General features: G+C 45.2%; 1 protein-coding gene across 1 annotated transcript; it reads right to left on the reverse strand.

Annotated features, from left to right (window-relative positions):
- Positions 1-1,387: 1,387 nt before the first annotated feature.
- Positions 1,388-20,611, reverse strand: LOC142558410 (uncharacterized). Its single transcript, XM_075670547.1, has 3 exons — positions 20,561-20,611; positions 7,935-8,073; positions 1,388-1,635 (listed from the first exon to the last, which is right to left on the reverse strand). The coding sequence occupies exons 1-3, from the start codon at positions 20,609-20,611 to the stop codon at positions 1,388-1,390; spliced, it is 438 nt and encodes a 145-aa protein (XP_075526662.1).
- Between the last annotated feature and the right edge of the window lie 1,067 nt (positions 20,612-21,678).

The following is a 21,678-nucleotide window of genomic DNA, read 5'->3' on the forward strand; positions in this document are numbered from 1 at the left end:
GTACCTGTAAATGTTGATGCTCCGAAACAGATTGTAGCGCGTCCATCTTGCGTTCAGTGTATAATATGTACTTCAATGAGTCATTCCATGACCGGGATAGATGGAGAAGTATGGAGAGGCCTTTGCCCTGCAGTGGGCGTAACCAAGCTGCTGCTGCTGCTGCTGATGATGATGAGTCATTCCTGGCGTCGCTGTATAGTCGCGGTGACAAGTAATGTCATGTAGATTCCGTCCTAACAGTTGCAATCCAAGACGCACGCCTACGGGATGTCATGATCAGTCTCTCATAAAATATAAAAGAACAGACGATAACGCAAAAGAAAGAAAACTAATTGGCAGGCATAATCAGTAGTCACAACTCCGGGTAGAGGCAATTCCAGTAGAACCCTTCACACGATGACTGTCGACGTTAATACGATGAGCGTTGAAGCAATGTAGCGACATGCCGAATCGCTGAAGACACCGTTATATAGAATCTGCGGAGGTTATTCTGAGATTTCCCTTGCTTCAGCTATACGCGTTGTACTTTCCCTTCGGCATTCGGCCCTCTTAGCTATGACACTCGCGCACCAGAATCGGCCATGATCATGACAGCATGACGGTGATTGTATGACAACAACGCAGTGACAACGATGCAATCACGTCTATGGAACAATGAAAGCATTATGACAACGATGGCACGATGACAATGTTATGACGATATTATAAAGCCAGCGTGGCAACGACGGCATGATGACAATGGGGTGACGACAAGGGTGTCATGCTGCCGTTGTCACGGCACCATCTTCACTGCATCGTGATCATACAGTCGTCGTCACACATTTCACGTCATGTCATTGTCATCGTCTTTCCAAAGTCGCCATTAATTGCGTCGTCGTCATCGTCATAGTCGCTCAATCGTCACCATTTTCTCGTAGTCATTCCGGTGTCATGATGCGGTCGTCGCCATCCGGTCACCGTCATTTTATCGTCGTCATTCCTTCGTCGTCCTGTGTGGAATCCTTACGTTCGAGCGCCACAACTTTAGGTTGCTTTAGGCGTTTCCCGGAAAAAATGCTACCAGCGTGTCTTCCAAACTTTAAAATCGTCGTTGACCCGAGAACAGAGTTATTGTCTTTAGTTTTGAAAGCACAAATGGAAGCATCACTTGAACCAATTTTCACAGCACGTCGGATCTGCAAGGATTTCTTTTTTTCTTCTCAAAGTACGCGTTACAGCCGGGGAAGGAGCCATCAAGGCCCGTAGCCTCCTTGCCACACGTCTCTGCACCTAAAGCAAGGTAGCGGAGACGGAAGCACGCACATAATTGGACAAAGAAAGAGTCTCGCGCGAGAGTTATTTGACATCACAGACGGAGGGTGATTAGCGTCACGTTTACTGCGGGCTCTTAGGAAGACAAAGCAGCATCGCTCGCGTGCAGCCACTTCGACGCCTCCACGTTGCGGTCGTGCTCGTCACGCTGGCCGGCGATCGCGTGACGCCGCCGTCTCCGGCGCCGGTCGTAGAAGGAGGGCACGCACATGTACGAGCCCCGGAGGCGGCAGCACAGGTACGGGTACGGGCAGTCCTCGGGCGCCGTGCACACGTTGAAGAAGAAGCCGCCGCTGTTGTACGGCGGGCAGAAGCGGGGCCGAGCTGCGAGTGGCGAGGACGGGCACATAGATGGCGGGACCCACTGCGGCGTTGTCGCGCCAGCGCAGCGCTTGCGAGTGCAATGCGTAACGCACCAACATATCGGCGAGATACATAGCCGTGGGTGTGCGAATAGTAATATTTAAAGAAAGGGAAATGAATTGTCAACTCGAATCGTGCAAGAAGCGAGCCGACTCAAATGTCGAATACCTTTGGAATAGTTTTCGAATTGTGAACGGTCGTTATCGCGATTCAACACGTTCTAGTGCGAACATAAAGTTAGCAATTTTCTGTCACGATACTGCGCGTTATGAAGCGTCGCTTATTAAAAGTCCGAACCGAGCATTTTAGTGACAAAGAAACAATTTGGTCGTTAGCATATACAGCACGGATCACTGAGTGTGAGTGATAGCGGTATTGACGGAAATGGCACGCCCGTCTGAATTACATGCACCACGCTCCGGTAAGTAACTTCGTATGTTTTATACCCATTATGGCCGCCTGGAGGGGACTGATCGCATATTTGGTGATTTGAAGTATTAAAAAAAATTCTCATTTACAAACAATAGCTGTTTGATTCCGAGAATGAATCGAATTAAGACGGCATTATTTGATTCGTTAATCGAAAGTGCGTGTGGATTATTCACACACCCGTGTGAACACAGCCTTGTGATTTGTTTTTACAAAATTGGAAGCAGTTGCAACAGTTGTGCCTTCATAAACAAACAACTGTTCGATAAAAAAATGTTTTGTGAGGTTTTGCGCATGAGAACCAATCTTTGATTATGAGGCCCGCCGTCGTGGAGGACTCCGGTATAATGTAGACCACCGGGGGTTCTCTAACGTGCACCTAAATCCGTAGACACGGGTGTTTTAGGATTTCGATCTGTATACACGGGCGTTTTAGCATTTCGTCTTCGTCGAAATGCGGCCGCCGTGGCCGGGATTCGATCCCGCGCTCTCGTGCTTAGCAGCCCAACAGGATAGCCACCCAGCCACCACGGCGGGTAATGAATTCTTAGATGATCAACGAAAGATAACAGGAGGTGAAGTTACAAATAACTAAAGACATTCATGTCTTGTCACATATTACTGCGTGCGTTGACTTTGTGACAACATAGTGCGGGCACATGCGTATGTTAGAGAATTATCTCCAACGTAAGATTTCAAATTTTTATGTGCACATAACGACAACGATAGGTTTAGGCGTGACGTGGTTCCGATGTAGTGATATTTACGCGCACAGTTTCCTTTCGTTCCATACCGTGTGTGCAAAAATAAATCCCTAATAGCTTACCAGCAGGGAGCACCAGAATAGTGTTGGAGTTTTCTTGTCCTTTTCCTCTACTTCTGGCACCTGGCGATCGAGCGATGCTTTGTGTTGCCGGATGAAGATCATGAGAATGTCTTGCACCGTTTGCTCGATTTAGTTGTTTTATTTATTAAGTGTACACTACTCTAAGTGTTCCCTTCTGATATTGTTACAGAAATCAAGGCTTTGAGTTTCAGGGGTCACATTTGAATTAACGTAAGTGTGTTTATTTTAAGATACATGACGTCACTGGACGTACTGAGAAGCCGCTGCTTCAGGTGCAACTTCTGTGGCAACAGATGACCTGTGGATCCCGTTAAGCGTGAGAAGAAGTATTTTGTTTTTCCACTCCCGCTGTTCCAGACGACGCTCTTACTGTTCAGTGCCTGCAGTGCTTGTTTTGGATACTTCCTTGCCTCTCATATCCTTCTCTATGTCTTTAAGGTTGATGATAATAAGATTAGTGAACACAAACCTTTGTAGAAACACTCCCCTTACTCATTTGTGCTTTATCATTTTGAAGTTTTTTGCGTGAAAGCAACTAACGCACATCTTCCCGTCGAGGTGGTTAGACCTTCCCGTTGAAGATTGCCTCATGTCTACGATGCTCCCTTTTGTAGCCTTGCACGGACCTTCATGCAAGTAAGAATTACTTTTTCGCTTGGTTAGTACTTGCTGTTAAATAGAATCACTGCTAAACGGACGCACACAAACTTTAGACAAGAAAGAAAAACAATTACGACGACACGGCGACACTTCCAATTGATCTATTACAGAAAAGAACCCAAGAATCAATATTCACACGATCCCATACGCAAGAGGCATCGTTCAAACCTTATCGGACAACCAGTACTGTGGGGATGCGTGACTCTCACGCCTCCCCTGAGATCTAGTTTTCCCGCATGGCTCGTCTCCTGCAGGGCGGCTTCGCCCGCCGCGTGGCCTGGCGCGTGCGGCGGTCGGGTGGTACAAGCGCGGTGCGAGAGATGGCGCGAGCGTCGCGCCGCTGCGGGGTTACTCGGGCGTCGGTAGACAAGGCGCTCGGTGCTGTTGGGTTCGAGACAGGAGCGGGACGGCCGTGCCGCACGTGCAGCGACCCTGTTGCCCGGCGGGTCGGTTGCCCGGCGGGCCGCCCTCGAACGCGCCACGATTCGCGTGACCATACACGCGAACGACCAGGCCTTGGGATCCAGCATGGGGCGAACATATTCGCTCGCTTCCGGTCGCGGTGAGTCAGACTTCTAGATTTGTCGCGCTCCCATCGGCATGTTTTGTGGATAGCAACTCGGCTAGCAGGCATTGATTTATGAAAGGTGTAATAAATGCCCTTGTGATTGTTTGCACTACTGTGTTGTCGTTCCTTTGTCCCAAGAGTACGGGTGTGAGAGACCCCACAGTACTCAAAGAATGTAAAATAGGAGTTATACAGCTGTATCGACGTATCGCTTATACATGGGCCGTCTAAGTTTTTTATGTGATAGGCTTCCAATAACAATGTTATCGCCCTTGGACCTTATACAGAACATCACGGCGCATACGAAGCTACCGGCACTACGCGCACTCTGCAAACGTCACATATCGCGTTGAAGATGACACCCGCGCGGGCGCGCACTTTATCCACGTAGCAGATCGCTTTCAAGACACAGGAGCGCCGGCAGCCCGTCCCTACAGCGTCCGCCAAAGGCGTCTAGCACGCCGTCCGTGATTCGCGTCCCAACGCCGTAGTAGACGCCGCGGTTGTCTCCACTCTGTACAGAGCGGCGGGCGAGGAGGACATCGAGGCACCGTAGCAGTCGCCGGAGAACGCCCCTCCTCCCTCGCCTCACTTCGCTGCCTCGCGAACCACAGGAAAGGCAATGCATCCGTGCCGCGTTCCTCGCCTGCGCACGCGAGATTTAACCGCGTTCGCCGGCTTCACACTCACACGCTTTCACTCATACGGAACCCCACGGCGACGGCAGAAATGCGGCTGGAGTGTCCATATAATTTCTATCGCAATAAAACCTTCGAAATGTGCAGGCTATCATAGCGTTTAGGAGCATCAACAAGCACGCATCGACACTAGCTAAGATGCTGCAGAATACTGATTCAATGTACGATCCGATGTAGATGTCACGTATTGAAAAAAAAAAGTATTGGTCAAAACGCATAGAAGCGCTGTCAACATAAAGTTGTAAAAGCATTAAAAAGTATTCCGCCGTTACACCAGCTCCGTTTTGGACGGTGAAGGTGCCGTTTTATTCAATTCAGGCCTTCCCAACGATAAAGAGATTATTAGCAATCGCATAAAACAAGTCTTCAACATTGACAGAAAATGCATCGCCTATTATTTGCTTATCTCGAAAGTATTCCTTTACCTCATGTGAGTGGCTCGACACAAACGAATTATCTACCTTTTAGCTAATTAATACCTCTTACATGAAGTTACTAAGTACGCCATTCACTAACAATAGTGCTAAGTGCCACATTAGGGTTGTCCGTTTTAGAAGTGAAGAACACATTTAGCTTATAACCTTTCGCATTACTTATATTCCAAGCAAACCTGTCCAGTTTTAGTTTTTACATAACCTTACTTTGTATTCTCAAATCGAGGGACAATAAAGTTCTGCGGTACTGAGTACGACTACAAGGACAAAAAGATCTGTAGTGGTTCTATACATTAGCAAGGTGACCCACAACTTCAAAAAGGTTGCAGGGCGGTATGGCTAATTGCAACATTTAGCCTATGCGAAGTTCCTTTCTCCTCTATTAATAACTTTCAGTGTGGTGGATGGCAGCTTAGTAACAGTCAAAGACAACGATAAAAATTCGATTATTTCACATTTTTACCGAAGAAGAAGAAGAATAGAATAGAATTTATTGATAGGAAAGACAGAGAGGTCGACCTGGAGCTAGTGCGCTCTAGTCTGCTACTCTGCACTGGGGAAGAGGGAAGGGGAGTGAAAGTACTGGGATGGATGATGATGATAAGAGAAGGGGTGAGTGCTTATGTACATGAGACTGTTGTCTTGCTGGAGCCGCTTTTGGGAGAAGGGATACAAGGCAACCTTGTGCCAGTTTAACGGGATCTCAGCTCCTCTTATAGGCAGTCAAGATAGGTACACCACATGAAAATCGAAGTAGACAAAACGAAACAGTAGAAAACAAGAAACATAATACAACGAAAGTGAAAGAAATAAAAAAAACGATTAAGGTTGGCATATTCTTTTGTACACTATATAAATGACAATACAAAATTAACGCTTACTCTGCATGTATAACAATACAAAAAGAATGCATAGTAGTCACAAACATAGCTTTAATATAGGGATATTATTGTAAATAAAATAAAAACTCTGGCAACACAATTATAACACAGATATGCACATTCCGATACAAGGACATGTCGAAATTCAGCAAAATAAACTTTGTAGATCTGATTTGAACGCAATATCTCGAAGTGTTTCTAAACATAAACTGCTGCAAAATATGCAGTTTTGGAATCCGTCTTTGTAAACTATTACGATCATATTGCCTTTGCAAATGAAACAAATTAGGCATCTATATTCCGAAAAACGCCTCAACTGTTTGATGACAAAGTGATAAAAAATGTGATTTTTATCTGATAAATAGTTTTTCTACTCACAAAACAAGATAAGGTTGTCGAGTTTAGGCAATGACAAATTATTTCGCGTGGCGCCGAGGTCATGTATCGGTGCATGGTAAGAAAGATTCGCAATGTGCCGAACTGCTCTTCTTAATTGAAAATGTTTTATTGATATCTTGAGTTGCTGTTGGGGCCCAAACCCAATCGTGTTGTCAAAGCTAAAGTCGCAGACCACGAAAAGGCAGTAGATTGCCTTTTATATGATACCTTACGATCCTACCGTACTTCATTGCATATTTAAGCACGCGATGACCACGCTGTGTTCTAAGCTGAGCCCTCACTCGATCTGGTTTGCGAGTAAGCAGCAATCGCGCGATCCGCATATTGGCCACGATTTGGGCGCAGGCATTGCGAAACGCAACATAGGCGTGCATTTACGATGGGCCAGCAGAAAGAGACTCCGTGTCCTAAAAAAATCACAGAAAATTCAAACCCATTGGGTTTATACTAAATGTGCGTGTCACACGTCGTGCAAGCTTAACTCAGTTACATGGCGGTATATAGTTATGTGGCATGTTCTTCACTTATCGCCTACTGATCTGCAAAATTGTGACTTGCGTATTTTCGCGGACAACTTCGAGTAGGTTTAGGCAGTGATGTAGCAACTTATGTGCTCTAATAATGCGACGGAAATGCAGGGACGGACGTCTTAGCCCAGCAACAGAGACCACAGCAGCGCGTGAACGCCTACGGCAACGTATACCGAAGGAAGATTCCCTGGCCTGCAAAGCCTGCGTGCCAAGTACTCGTGCACAAGTCCTGCAGCAGTGCTACACTTATGTGGGATGCACTTGTGCGCTGGTGTGCACACAAGGAAACAAGACGTGTATCGAATAACACGGTGGAGGAGCTAGCGCCGGTACAAGCGGGTCACCAAGCGTGCGAAGCGGCAGCTGTGCCAACCAATCAGGCACTTGCTCTGGAAGTGCTTCAAGTGCCACAGCTCTCCGGTCCTAGCTGACCCCATCGAAATCTCGCAATTCCTCAAGCCAGTTACCCTTATTAGGCCATTGAGCCATTCATAATTTATTATGCTTTACGTGTTTTATAATTTTTTTACGGAAATGTGCAGGGTCTGCGGCTTCCTGGTCTTGCGAGCAGAACGACTCCGATAATGGTGCTGTTTCACTGCATTCAGTCTTCTTCGGCGCTTTATTTTATTTCATTTTAGTTTGCTCTGGGACGAGAAGCATCCATTGCCATCCAAATGCGTCTACCTATCCCATAATATCATGTTATATAAAACACATATAATGAAAGAACTCCGAATGTGTTGCGTGACGATTCCGTTTTAAAACGCGCAACAGTGGCAGCCCTTTTTCGTGTGCATGCATGCATACTTACGTCGCACGGGCACCTTAATGATGGGACAGGGCTTGAAGTGCTTGACGCAGCTGTCGCCCCTGCTCAGGCCATAGATGCAGCACTCGTCCGGTAGGCAGTCCTCGTGGGATGAACATGCTCGGAAGGTGCCCTGGTACACCTGCGGGTCGACGAGCACAGGGCCCCGAAGTGTTGCGAGTAGAGGCGATGGGCGAATATCAACTTTTATTTTCCGGTAGAATACCAATGGAATACAAATATTAGGTATGGAATATCAAATTAAATATCGCTGACCAAACACGTACGCAAATATTCGCGGCAGTGATATTTATTAATGCATAATTAGATACTGTACCTGTAGTGACCAGGGCACAAAGGGGAGCTAACTATCAGGGACAAACGATCAATTTTCAAAGGCAAGGTCAGTGATTGTCACAGATGAACTGCTTAAATGCTCGCACAAGAACCTTACAGCGTGGCTGAACACAACCTTTTACTAGAAAGAATGGTTGCTTTGTTACTAGCTTTCAAAACTGTTATTAAGTGGTTCCTGAAAAAAACCAGGCGTTTGAAAAGGCCGCAGAAATTCTAAGAATTGTATACTAGAGTGTAAGCAGTCTGTGGCTCATCTGTTACTTCGCTTTTGCTTAATTGCTTTTCCTCGTTTATGCACGTCTACCCATTCCTTTCCCAGTGCGAAAGAACGCTTACGTATTAGCCGGCAATTCTGAGAATGTTGTAGATTTTTGTTGCTTATCATGTCGATCCTGCTTGCACCATATTATAACGTTCGAAACACAGTTACATTCCATACAGTCGTGGAATTACAAACTTCTTGTATTGCTGCGTTCTGTAGAATTTCATTTTTGTGAATCAGACAACCTGGATTTCTTCTGTGGAGGCTGAGAATCCGCTCCTCCTTCGCTTTGAACGTAGTATTATAAAGTATTATAGTAGTATAATAGTAGAATAACTTGGTATTATAGTAGAATATATGCGAGAATAATAAGTATCAAGAAGAATTTCAGGATGCAGTTCTTTTTGTCTCGTGCAAAAAGATGCAGAAGGCTTTACAAACGTTACTGTGGCTGTAACTCCGTGCCGTAGCCCAAAGGAAAGAATTACTGGAAGTGTGAAATTCAGACGAAGGTTTAGGTAGGGTTCTTATAAAAAACCTTTCCGTTGAATAATGAAACGACGGTATGTGAAAAAGGACTGCTGAAGAGATTGACTCTAATCGCATAGAGGGGACAAAGGCGACATAGCCGGACCATACTTGTGGAGATGACAGTTCAGTGCGAGGACTCGGGACCATATTCGCGTAATCGTTACTTCAGTTTTTCTAGGGGTGCATCATTTATTGTTCCATGGAAAATTGAGATGTGGAATTCTGATACTGACAACGATGCTTTCGGGAAGTTATTACCTGCAGTATATTTTCTGAATCGGGCCGCAGTGATGAATGCTGACGCAGGTAAAATTGGCGTTATAGGACCATCGTGGGATGCTACTGGGAGTGCATCTGCATATTCGTTTAAGGCTAGATTTTGTGGCCTGGCACCCTCACTAAGTGAAACGAGACGTAAATGTCTTGGGAGTAGAGAATTGACAGTTTCTAATGAATCTGTCAATTTGTATGTGGTTAGTGGAGAACAGACAGACAGAAAATCGGCTAAAGTTACGCCTGATGACAGAGATAATGGCAATTCACGTGAAGCTAAGGGAATTGCCAATAATTTTGCCTGGAAGATAGGCGTGGGCTCAGGTAGCCCAATGGAAAAGTACGAATTTAGATATGACGATACAATGCCCACACCTGCCTTCTCTTCATAGGCAGATGCATCGGTTGCTGTCACGGTCTCTGCATCCAGGTGTGTAAGGTAGTCTTCCAAAATACCACTGAGAAATTGATAGGGCAAATGTTTAGTATTGCTTGAAAAAAATATCGCCATGTTTATTTTGAATGACTGGAACAGCAGAATTCAGTAAGACCACCTCACATAGGTGAACATTTAATGGGTCCAATAGATTTTGCGCGGAAACAGCGTAAGGATAACGCGAGCGATAGCATGGATGTTTAAAAAATGAAGCTGATTGAATAATGAATGCATAATATAACCACGCAAACGACAACGGACGAAGAAGGAAACACACTGGTCGCTTGCGCGGTTACACTACGCATTCAAATATCGACCACCAACTAGCCCGCCTTTCTCCGTTCAATAATGAAAACGCATTGTGACCTCTTCTGTGGAGATGCATACATATATTTAGGAAGGTTTCTACCTTAGGATACGAAATCTCACGAAAAGGCAGGCGCGCTTCTTGATATAAGATATCGTTAGTGACAAATTTAGTAAGCCCTAGACGCAAATGTAATGCTTCTCGTTCTAATAGAACAAGAGGCCGAATTTTGTATGCAGGTCCGCCAGAAAAGAAAACACACCCGAACTTTGTTATCGGGAAAACATACATGCAGTAGATCATAATGAGGACATGCCGACGCAATCTTGATCGACTGCTGCCAAGTTTGCGCAACCATCTTACTGCGCGTACTCCGTTTGAGGTTATATGCTCTATGTGCGGACTCAAATTAGGCTTTTCGGCGTACATTACACCCAAATATTTCAGTGAAATCACGTGTGGGACACCCTCTTGTAGACAAAGAATCGAAATTTGCACAGGAACGCCATGAGGGAAAACTAGCACGGTGCTTTTTCTGACATTGAGATGGTAATGCCATCAAGCCACAATTCCAGACTACTCATATGGGGCCGTAGAGCTTGGTACATTGCATGTATATCTACTGACGCTGCAAAATAATGCGATGTCGGCGCATGCGTACACATGTACATCGCGCTGCAAAGTCACAGTACTCAGTAAAACATTACATAGAAATGGCGATAGGACTGATCTTTGGGCTGACCTCTTGAATGTTTATACGTTAATGAAGACAATCCGCTTTGAGTGTAGTAAAATTTTTTTCAGTTTAAACATTCATAAGCACACGGGACAAAATAATTTGGCAGACCTGCCATCTGAGGCGCGTCTATTAGTCCTGCATGTTCTTACGCTTTAGTGATATCCAAAGTGACGAAGGCAGCATATTTTTCCTGACATCGAGGAAGTTTAATATGACTTTCTAGGTCGACATGGGCCCACTAAATCAAGCACCCATGTCTGAAGCCAATTTGGCATGGGCTCAAAATCACGTTCTCTATCAGCCAATTATCTATGCGGTCTTGTAAGGTTCTTTCGATGAGTTTGACTCGGTTAGATGTTAGAGATATTGGCCTAAGTTACCTAAGAGGTAACTAGCACTTTGATCTATTAAAAATGGGATTACTTTTGCAAATCTAGTCCGGAGGGATCCACAAATCTTCATTTCAATGGTTTATCATGGTAAGTAATGCGTGAGGAGATATCTTAAATAAGGCTTTTATTATTGCCGTAGTGATTGCCGTAATGATGCCTGAATTGGGCAGCTGGCTTATTACATTTGTGAGCTCCGAAAACACAACTTGTTCGCACTTCAAAATTGTAACTTCACCATGAATAGGCGACGTAGCGTGATAGGGCAAAATCGACTTAAAGCGACTTTCCAGACCTTTAGCAATATCTTCCAGTGATTTAGCCAATTTACAGGGTGTTGGAACCAGAGAGTCGACGTTTAATTGTGCCGCAATGACCTTCTTCTTTTACAAAAATCGAAAGCATGCTTTTCTGTTGGTAACCTTTGGAAGAAAGTCGAAGGACTCGAATCAAGGAGTGCATGACGCTTAGGTAAATATTGTGCAAGGTATCTACAGAGATTCCACAGCGACCTTTATTCTCCACAATAAAAATAGGAAGATACCTTTAAAGAAAGGGGTGAGACAAGGAGACACAATCTCTCCCGTGATATTCACTGCGTGTTTCGAAGAACTATTCAAACTATTAAATGGGAAGGCTTTGGAGTAAGCGTCAACATCGAATGTCTCAGCAAACTTCGATTTGCAGATGACACTGTCGGGTTCAGCAACAATGGGGACAAGTTACAAGTGATCGAGGACCTTACCAGAGAGAGTACAAGAGTGGGGTTGTAGATTAATATGCAGAAGACAAAGATAATCATCAATAGCCGGGCAAGGAGGCAAGAGTTCAGGATTGCCAGTCAGCCTCTAGAGTGTGTGAAGGAGTACGTCTACCTAGGTCAATTACTCACAGGGGACCCTGATCATGAGAAAGAAATTTACAGAAGCATGAAAATGGGTCGGAGCGCATTCGGCAGACATTGTCAGAACCTGACTGGAAACTTACCATTATCCCCAAAAAGAAAGTGTACAATCAGTGCATTCTACCGGTGCTGAGATATGGGGCAGGAACTTGGAGACCGACGAAGCTCAAAAACAAGTTAAGGAACGCATAAAGAGCGATGGAATGAAGAATGTTAGGCGTCACGTTAAGGGACAGGAAGATAGCGGTGTGGATGCGAGAGCAAAGAGGGGCAGCCGATATACTAATTGAGAGAGAGAGAGATAGAGATAATTTATTTGAAAGAAGATAGAGAGGTCTGCCTGAGCTAACGCGCTCTAGCCTGCTACGCTACACAGGGAAGGGGGAACGGGAATCTAAAGGTGTGATGAGGGACGATGATGACGACATAGACAGAGGGACGCACAACGCTGAAAGCAAGTTCAACGTCCTGATCATAAACCTTCAGAAATCTCATCCACGAAGCCATTATCGGGTACTGTATCTTGTCTGTAATCACTTGTTCAAGCGAACCAAGAGATGAAGGCGTTAAGACGAAGCTAGTGGGTGGGCCTCGCCTGCTTGAGCAGCACAGGCGCCATACAAAAGTTTCACAGCATCTAAAGAGCTGCGATAAGCGGCTCCAGTACGGCGAACACCTGCAAGGAATTTTTGGCTGCCGGATTCTGGAGACCACGAAGAATCACGCGCATTGACTCTACCATTTGCTTCAGCATTTTCTGAACGCTTTCCTTCTGATTGTGTCCGTCTCCTTGCTTGCCTGTAGTGTCACCGGTTTCCTTGGCCCTGTCATTTTTGGCTTCATGGCGCAGAGGACCACTACGGTCCGCTGTCATGGCCGTGGATCTAAAGAGCAGCAAACGCCATTTCGTGTCTGTATCAGCCGGTGGAGGCCAATATTCGCCGCGTGCTCTCATCGCCCTTGAATTAGCAGAAAGAAATGGAGCTGGGAAGGTCATGTAATGCGTAGGTTAGATAACTGGTGGACTATTAGGGTTACAATATGGATGTCAAGAGAACGGAAGCGCAGTCGAGGACGGCAGAAGACTAGGTAGGGTGGTGGAATTAAGAAATTCGCAGGCGCTAGCTGGAATCGGTTGGCGCAAGACAGGCTTAATTGGAGATCGCCGGGAGCTGTCTTCGTCCTGCAGTGGGCATAAAATAGGCTAATGATTATGATGATGATGATGATGATGATGAATAAATGTTGCCACATTTGTTGTTGCCGTATTGCCAATATTGTCGGTGCCATAAACTACCATGTTGCCATAAACTAATAATTGTTATGCCAACAATTTCGAATGTGGAACTCTATATTTGTCCTGGCAGGTTGAGAGAGCGAGAGAGAGAAAACATTTCTTGTTGATCGGGTAGGGCGACTTCCCCGTAGGATGCGCTCGCGTCGCTCCGCATGCCCGCTGGATCGCCCATCGCTGCTTTTACGGGTCTCAGCTGGTGAGCGCAGTTTCTCAAGAGGAAGGTGAAGGAAGAGGGGAGTAGCCTGGATGGTCTGGGCATTCCCAGGTGCAGTGCTTTGCTCCACAGTAGGGACAGTATGAGGCATATTGTGTGAGGTCGAAGAGGAGAAGGTGCAAGAGACGACGGGAATAAGTTAGTTTATAGCTGTCGTCATTCGAGGGCATCTTCTCGGTTAATAGAATGATGTGTTGGAGGAAGCGCCTTTTACTATCTCTGCAATGTTGTAGAGTTTCAGCGTAGTTCAATGGTTCTGCTGAAACTTCAAACGTTCTACCTGCCCGGATGGAAAAAGTTCCGTTCTCTTCGTCGAATGCCAATTTCTTCCCACAGTGTTACCTTCATGCTTATCTATTTATTTCATACATACTGCTAGCCTCCATTTGGAGGCTGCTGCAGGGCATGGGAAAATACATTGCATCAACTTGTGGTAATCAACCTGTGGTAGTCTTTCTATATGTTTGTTGCGAAAAACACCGTTTTTCTAGAAACATTGTGTGTGCCCGTATATATAAACGCATATGCATTAGTGTATAAAACTGAACATGTTTCTCGCAGTGGCCAGCACAACCCGGACTAAAGACAAAAGGAAGTACACGATACGAGCGCTACGAGTATCGTGTACCTTTGTCTTTTATCCGGGTTGCGCTGCCCACCCCTAGGAACGTGTTCGATCACTAATTCTCCCAGCTTGCCATGCATAAGACTGTACGATGACGAAACAAGGGGTAACAAGTGCAGCGCCAAGCCGCACACGTCTTGTCAATAAAAATAGTAGAAAGAAGCACTTGTATATATTAGTGGGTAGGCTGACCGTACAAGGAGACGCCTAGAGCAAATAGGCGCCTAGAGCGCCTAGAGGAGCCTAGAGGAGCCTAGAGCGAAGTTGGAAAATATCCAATTTTTATTGAACAGTATAATATATACAGGAGACGGTTATATATGGGAAATTGGCAACATAAGGCTATATATGGGTATATTCTTGAACTATTTCATGTATTTTTACCTTGAGGCGCATAAATACACTACTGAGGGGAGGGACGATAAGAGATGCACGTATAAAATGGGACAGGCAGATTTTAAATTTGGATGTTAACATTGAATTAGAACAATAAGTTTCAAGAAAACATACAAAGTCTACTAAACATGCATGCAAAGTAAAAAAGAAAACGAACGCACGTGAAGTGAGAAAACGGCAATCCATAATGGTTACAAACCAGGACATTGAAGAAGAGTGAATAGTCTAGTTAATAGTTAAAACATGTAATCATTTTCCCTACAAAGCCCAACGTAAAGACAAATTGTTCGAATGCTGAGCTTGATACATTGTAACTGTGACTTAAGCGCTGTGAACATCACGCAAAGCCCATGGTAGTGTCCGTCATACACTGCAGAGCGTAAATGGTTCAGCAAATAAATTACTAATAAAGAAATATGTACCACATTAATTATTATTGAATATCCATTTTTTTCCTTTTTTCTCTTTCTATAATAATGTACATTACGTGGTTAAAGTAAGCACGCTATTTTATCTGCTTCCTATGTAGAATTTCCTATGTAGAATTCCTATGTAGTGTTCTGGCCTTGCGGGACTATTTAAGTGAAATGAAAGTAGACCTGGACGAAGAGAGAACGTCATGTTGGTGAGAGCCAAGCCTTCGGCCTTCGCATGATTTGTGCGATTCTCTGCCATTTGAGCTACGGCGACATAACAATTGAGCAACGCAAGTTCCACACCATGAAAACCTTCTGGATTGGGCTCCTACAGCGAGCAAGTTCCGCTTTAATTTTCGTTCTCTTCTGTGGATAATATGTAGCTTAATACAAATTTAACCCCCATGAGAGGGAAAAATTCTCATTCAGTAACTGTAGCGCGAGGCTACAACGTAAAGATACGATGAGATCCTGATAGATAGCCGACGTAAAATCTAGAACAAATCGGGTGAGAGAGCGGGCTAATTTTCGGCATACAGTCAAGAAAAGTTTAAAACAACGTTGTATGCAAATGTTGTGAAGGTTTGTTTAAATGCGCTTGTTCAGTTTTACTCGAATCCTTCGAAAGAACAATCGCGATCACTGTTGAATAACAAGTCGACGACCTCGTCACGTACTTGGTCAAGTGTGGTCGGCAGGGAAGCGGAAGGGCACTGTTAGGGATCGTTTAGCATTGCTTGCTTATCTCCTCGGGTATCTAGCTTCTGCCAAGGTCACCATTTGCAGCCAAGGGACATGAACCAAAGAATACAGTTCTTGCAGGTAAGCATTGTTCCTTGTAGCAGTTTCGGTAGTACTCAACTGGCCCTGTTTTGCCGTGGTCACCACTAGTGGTGTTGGCAGCGGCACTCTTTCCCCTCTTGTTCGTAAGACATACTTAAGAATGTTTAAGCGAAGTAACAGACGTGAACAAGCAAGTGAAGCGTGTGTATGTGTACACTTGGTTGTCTCCATTTTTTACTGCGTTTGAACAATCCTAAGCTCCTCAGACCCAGCAAAGTCCTTGTGACCCTGTTAAATTGAGTTCTTACTGACACACTGCTTCTTACGATGATGATGACTATGTATAGTGTTTCATGGCGCAAGGACCAAGTATTGCGTACTGTTGAGTATTACTGATTAGTATTGAGCTCGATGGATTGATGAATGTGGTTGTATAGATGCCTAAAATCGATCGCTGTATAAGTGCGTAAAACATATACTTGCAATAAAACTATGGCAATGACTACAGTGAGGTGCGCTGTGTATATGCATGTAGGACGTGCTAACCTAAATCATTCTATTGATAATAAACTTCAAGCAGCATTGCTGCCTCACCAGGGCCCTTGATAGCGTGTGTTATCGACGTTACTGGCGTAATAACGGCCTCTATTGAGAGGCCATGCTACTGATCGTTCGGGTGTATAACATCGAGTACATAAACATTTTAAAGAAAATCTAAAGCTAATTTCTCATAAAAGAGTGGGTCTTTGCCGAAAAACATTGTTGTGTGTAATGAAGTATGCTGTTTCTCTTATAGAGGAAAGGGCGTCTTTCTTTGGTCTTCCACTTCGTGACATTACAGCAAGACGTGGAGAACGGTGAGCGCCTCGCCACATTTCCTGAAGACTGGAGGATCATCGCTGGTCAATAGGTAAGACTGTGTGCCATAGGTGTGGCATATTCGCAGTCGACAGAAAATGACCTGAGTTAGTGGTGGCCAACTTTGTAAATGTTGCTTTATTGGGTGGAGCTTGTTAGAGGGTTTTGCGTCCCACGAGCGTTGCAAATAGCAGCTCCGTATTTTCCTTGCGCAGGAACGGTTTCAGGTCTATGGAAGGGACAGCAGTGATAAAGTTGCCAGCTTTTAATACTGTAGATGTGGCCATTATGTTGGCAAGCACGTTGCCTTCAATGCCTGTGTGACCAGGGACCTAGCATACTATAACATGTTGTTGAAATGCGTTAGCGGGGCACAGAGCCGAGTAAAGCTCAGAAATACAGGACCCATATGTTTCTGTAGGGACGATAGAGCTTTAAGGACTCTGAAAGAGTCAATATAAATAATTGCCTTCCGAAGCTGGTTATTGTTGGTGAAGTTTACAGCTGGGATTAGTGCATGCGCATCAGCCATAAAAATGTTTTTTTTTCCAGGTGCGGAGCAACGGATGCCGAGAACGATGGACCCACCGCTGCATAAGACAGACTGGCATGCGACTTTGATGCGTCCTTATAGCATTAGGGGCACGGGCATTTTGCCTGAAATTCTAGGAAGTGCAATTGGATGTGTATGCTGGGGCATGCTTTGTAGCTTTTACAAAATACATGTCATATTCTATGAGCTACCATTGCCATGGCAGTAATGGCTTCGCTGAATATAAGGAATGGGAAACTGGTATCGACACTATGGTTCCTTAGGCGCAGAGAGAAGGGCTCTCCCACGGCAGGTCCGTTATGACAGACAGTGGCACTAGCTATACAGTTTGTGGTTGAAAATTCGGATGTTAATTGTGGACATGTGCTATGAGAAAAGACATGAAACTAGAGTACGACCTTTGAAGACGGAGTGACCATTCATTGGATTCTACGCAGAGAGTCTCCACAGGACTTGTCCCGAAGGCACTGGTTGTCAAGGGGATACCTAGACGGTCAACAGGGTCCAGCATCTTCAAAGCACATGGAGTGCCAGATTGATACACTATGGCCCCATACTCTATGCGTGTCTGCATGAGACTTTTGTACAGGTTCACGAGGCACTTCCTGTCACTACCATGTTATGTACAATAAAAATTTTAGAACGTTCATTAGTTTTAGGCATTTTTTCTTAATATACTTCAACTGTGGAAGAAAGGTTCGTATTGCGCCTGGTATGATGGCAAAAAATTGGCGCGCCGTGTTCGCACATAAGTGCTTTCCTTGCAGCTCAATATCAGGGCCATCCATCAATCACTTCCATCGAGCTGCTGTACGTCGGCTCGCAGGCTTCACTCAATGGTGCGTCGGGCCTTTCTGCGCGAGCGGAGGCCCCAGAGCCGGCATGCCCAGAGGGCGGCAGACACGTCTTTGTTGATGGCGCTAGCGGTACTAGCTACGGCCGACTAGGTATACCGGCGGCGTGCCTATCGGCCCACGGGGCGTGGTCTGAACCACAGCCAAAGACCACTGTGACATCGCCCCTTGACGTGTCACCGCTGCCGAAATTCGTTTACGCGACCCCGTGCTCAGCAGCGTAGCTGCATGCGACGAGCAGAGACGCTTCCGTGCACATTTGAAGAAGTTGTTTTCTTTGGATTTCAACACAATAATGTCTCTCTTTCTTTCCAGAATGGACAGGACCGGAATGATCATCGTCAACCGTTACTCTTAGAGGAGAAATTATGCATTGTCGTTTCCTGACGTGCGTGGGCTAGCACACGGGTTACAAAAACGAGGCAAGCAGGTATTAAGGTTGATGCTGTTCTTAGTGTCGGCCACAAGCTTGGTCCGATTTGTCGAGCCGATCACAAAGAAATGAATGGAGTGACATGTAACGAATGTGCAGGGTGCGCGCTGTCAAACATAAAAAAAATGTACGTGGACTGTAAAGTTATTGTTGTCTATAGACCACCGTGCTCTTGTGGAAAGGTTTACATAGGGCAAACTAGTCGATGTTTAAATATCAGGATCCAAGAGCGTGCACTCTACAGAAAGAATGGCACTGGTCCAAATTTGGCGGTGCTCTGCCGCACAAGCTTTTGTAAACCCGTTTTTGACAGGACTGAGATTTTGTGCCGACATATATAGTGCTGGAAAAACAAAAGAAATAATGAAAGCTTTCTACATGTCTTTGGAAGGTGACAGATATATGGGTGAAACTTCAATACTTTTGTCCCAGGCAGAAGTGTCATACCTAAGGGAGTGTCTGTGAGTCAGAACTTCATCAGCCATCTACGGGGTGGCCACGTCTTTGCTTCTTCCGTTTCCGTGCGCACGTGAGAGGATTTCTGTTCTCCTGCCTTTGTGGTTCTCCACTTACTCTGTTTCATTGCAAATAAAATGTTACTTGCGAGTCAGCGCCCGTGTTTGTCGTTTCTGTGCTCGTGCAAGCCTTTTTCGCGCTGGTATTTTTTTTTGTTAACATGGAACCACGCCAACTCGCCCAGCTCTCAGTTTTCATGGACCCTAACCATGGTTGGATAGGTCCCCCCGGGTTAACTCTTGCTACCGGAAATTGGGGAAACTGAGGCGAAGAAAGAAAGAAACAGGAAGTGTAAAAAAGAAATGAAAAAGAAAGGTAAAGGGCGTGGAGAGAGATAAGAAAAGCCGAGTGCCGATTTCCCCGGGGTGGGTAAATCCAGGGGTGCCGTTTACGTGGAGCTAGGGCCAAATTGGGAGGGTTGCCTCTGCCGAAGGGACTTAAGGTCCTAGCACTCAGCGTCGGCTCCGCCACCAGGATTCCTTTTTTTTTCGCAGTCACGGCAAAGCCGCGCATGGCAACGCGTGGGAAGGTGCAGCAGGCCACGTGCTTGGGTCTACGGTGTCGAAGCACACCGAACGCCTGGTCACGCAGGCGCCCCTGTGGGAGCTCCCTACAAGCGTGAAAAACTACTTTCTTGGTCGAGTCGCACGAATAGGTGCTTGCAGCAGCGCCTCCGTGTATGCGGAGAAAAGGTAAATTTCTGTTGGTCGTTCACACAAAAAGGGCATTTTCATTGCCTAAATAAATCGATGCCGGCTTAGCATCATGCGGTGGTTTGTTGCCTTCACTTTTCAAAATAAGATGCCGCGTCATCTAGTGGCATTTGAAATTTACAGCGCATGCATTTTTCGTCGTTCGTGTCGACCCTGAGGCAAGCCTAGCAGAGTCTACTTATTTTCTCGAAAGCCCGAGGAAACCAAACAGTTAAATGCGTGACATAAAGTCACACCTACATATAAGTTTACGAAATGGTTAAATATTATAATTTCATTTATTTATGGGCCTAATTTTAGAAATAATGAAAAACCGAGGGTGGAACGCTGGGTCTGAAGAGTCCAACATTGTGAACCTGCAGTCTTTCTTTCTGCTTGTTGACGTGGCAACGTACGGCAACGTTGCCTTACAAAGTCGACAGAACTAACACTTTCGGTGTTAAAGAATTCGGGTGTTTCACGTGCACAGCCATGATATAATTATGAGGCGCGCCACAGTGAGAGGCTCCGGATTAATTTTGACCTGCTGGGGTCCGTTGACGTGCACCCGATGCACGGTTCTCGGTTCAAGTTGGTTTTGAGATTTCCACCCCCATCGAAATGCGGCCACCACGGCCGGGATTCGATCCCACGCCTTTGGGCTTAGCAGCACAATACTAAATTCCCTACGCAAGCGCAGCGGGTACCTTTTCGTGGGGGCTGTGGGAATAAGAAAGCGTTCGACAAAACAAACGTCTCCAATATGACAAAACAAATGTCTCCAATATACTTACGGGACTTCTGGCTCCACCCTTGTACGGCTTGTACGGGGGTAGCGCCTGCATTTCGATAACAAGACTATTAATAATTGAACATTGCAACAAAGACTAAACTATTCTATGCTATTTTTGACTGAAAGTTAGCACCGCATGCATACCGACGGTTTAGCGTACTTTGACGGGAGAAAAATAGAACATAAACAAAGCAAGGAATTGCAAATGCACTGTATTTTAACAAGAAGGGCGTGCTTAGAACCTCTCTATTCCATCCTCTAAATGTACCTACCTACCTTATTTTACAAAGGATACAATGATGAGGGTAATGTAATTGTAAATGTAATGTAGATACAATGTACTGCATGTTAAGGAAGCGAATGACGAGGGTAAAGCGCCGCTGCACGCTGCACACCCCACTCTTCCATTAAAGCTTGGGCAAAAAAAAAACGTTTTGTCTAAAATAGTCTTAACTTTAATTCAGGGGTACAAGTAGATCATCCCGTAAAATTAAAATGACATGTCCAGGTATGTTTAATTTGTAGAATTCGCCTAAGTATTTCTGTCTGCTCGTTGCGACTTGCGGATGCCTATTTGATATACACATATCCCGGTAAATGAGATAGCATATAGCGATAAGCAAGGCTAGTAGACACTGCAGCTTTAGCAATTTAGCAATATTGAGCGTTATCAAGGGCTCGGATCAAACGGTGGTGATGATGAGCGCAGTGCAGTAGTTTAAAGCCAGAGAAGTAGAAGTGTTTTGAGGAAAAGACAGGGAGCTTGCGTGAAAGTGGTCAGCTGCACTGAGGACGACGAAAAACAAACAATAAATTATGGTTCCCAGTTTTTAAAAATTTATTCGTCCTTAGTTTCGTACAGTTTTCATCTCCGTCTGTCTCACCACTATCTCTCGCGGTTATGAGCCATGTTTTGATGCCAACAGCAACCAATCACGATGGGCGTTTGATTTTAAGAGGATGCCTGGAGGTGCGTGGGATGAACCTTATTTACTTTTTATTTATTCATTTATTGATTTATTTACCATAAATCCGCGGCCTAAGGGCATAACTGGAAGGAGTGCGAATTACAAGCATTGCGCAGAAGCAAAAGATCAAGACCTTCAATGACAATAAACA

This window comes from Dermacentor variabilis, chromosome 9, assembly GCF_050947875.1.
Source record: "Dermacentor variabilis isolate Ectoservices chromosome 9, ASM5094787v1, whole genome shotgun sequence".
Classification (NCBI taxonomy): Eukaryota; Metazoa; Arthropoda; class Arachnida; order Ixodida; family Ixodidae; genus Dermacentor; species Dermacentor variabilis.

Bases quoted from the DNA above. Each gene is read 5' to 3' on its own strand.
- LOC142558410 (XM_075670547.1), bottom strand. From the start codon at position 20,611: ATGCAGGCGCTACCCCCGTACAAGCCGTACAAGGGTGGAGCCAGAAGT. The intron at 8,074-20,560 runs GTAAGTATATTG...GTCGACCCGCAG, and splicing joins AGGGTGGAGCCAGAAGTCCC to GTGTACCAGGGCACCTTCCG. The intron at 1,636-7,934 runs GTAAGTATGCAT...CGCCACTCGCAG, and splicing joins CATTAAGGTGCCCGTGCGAC to CTCGGCCCCGCTTCTGCCCG.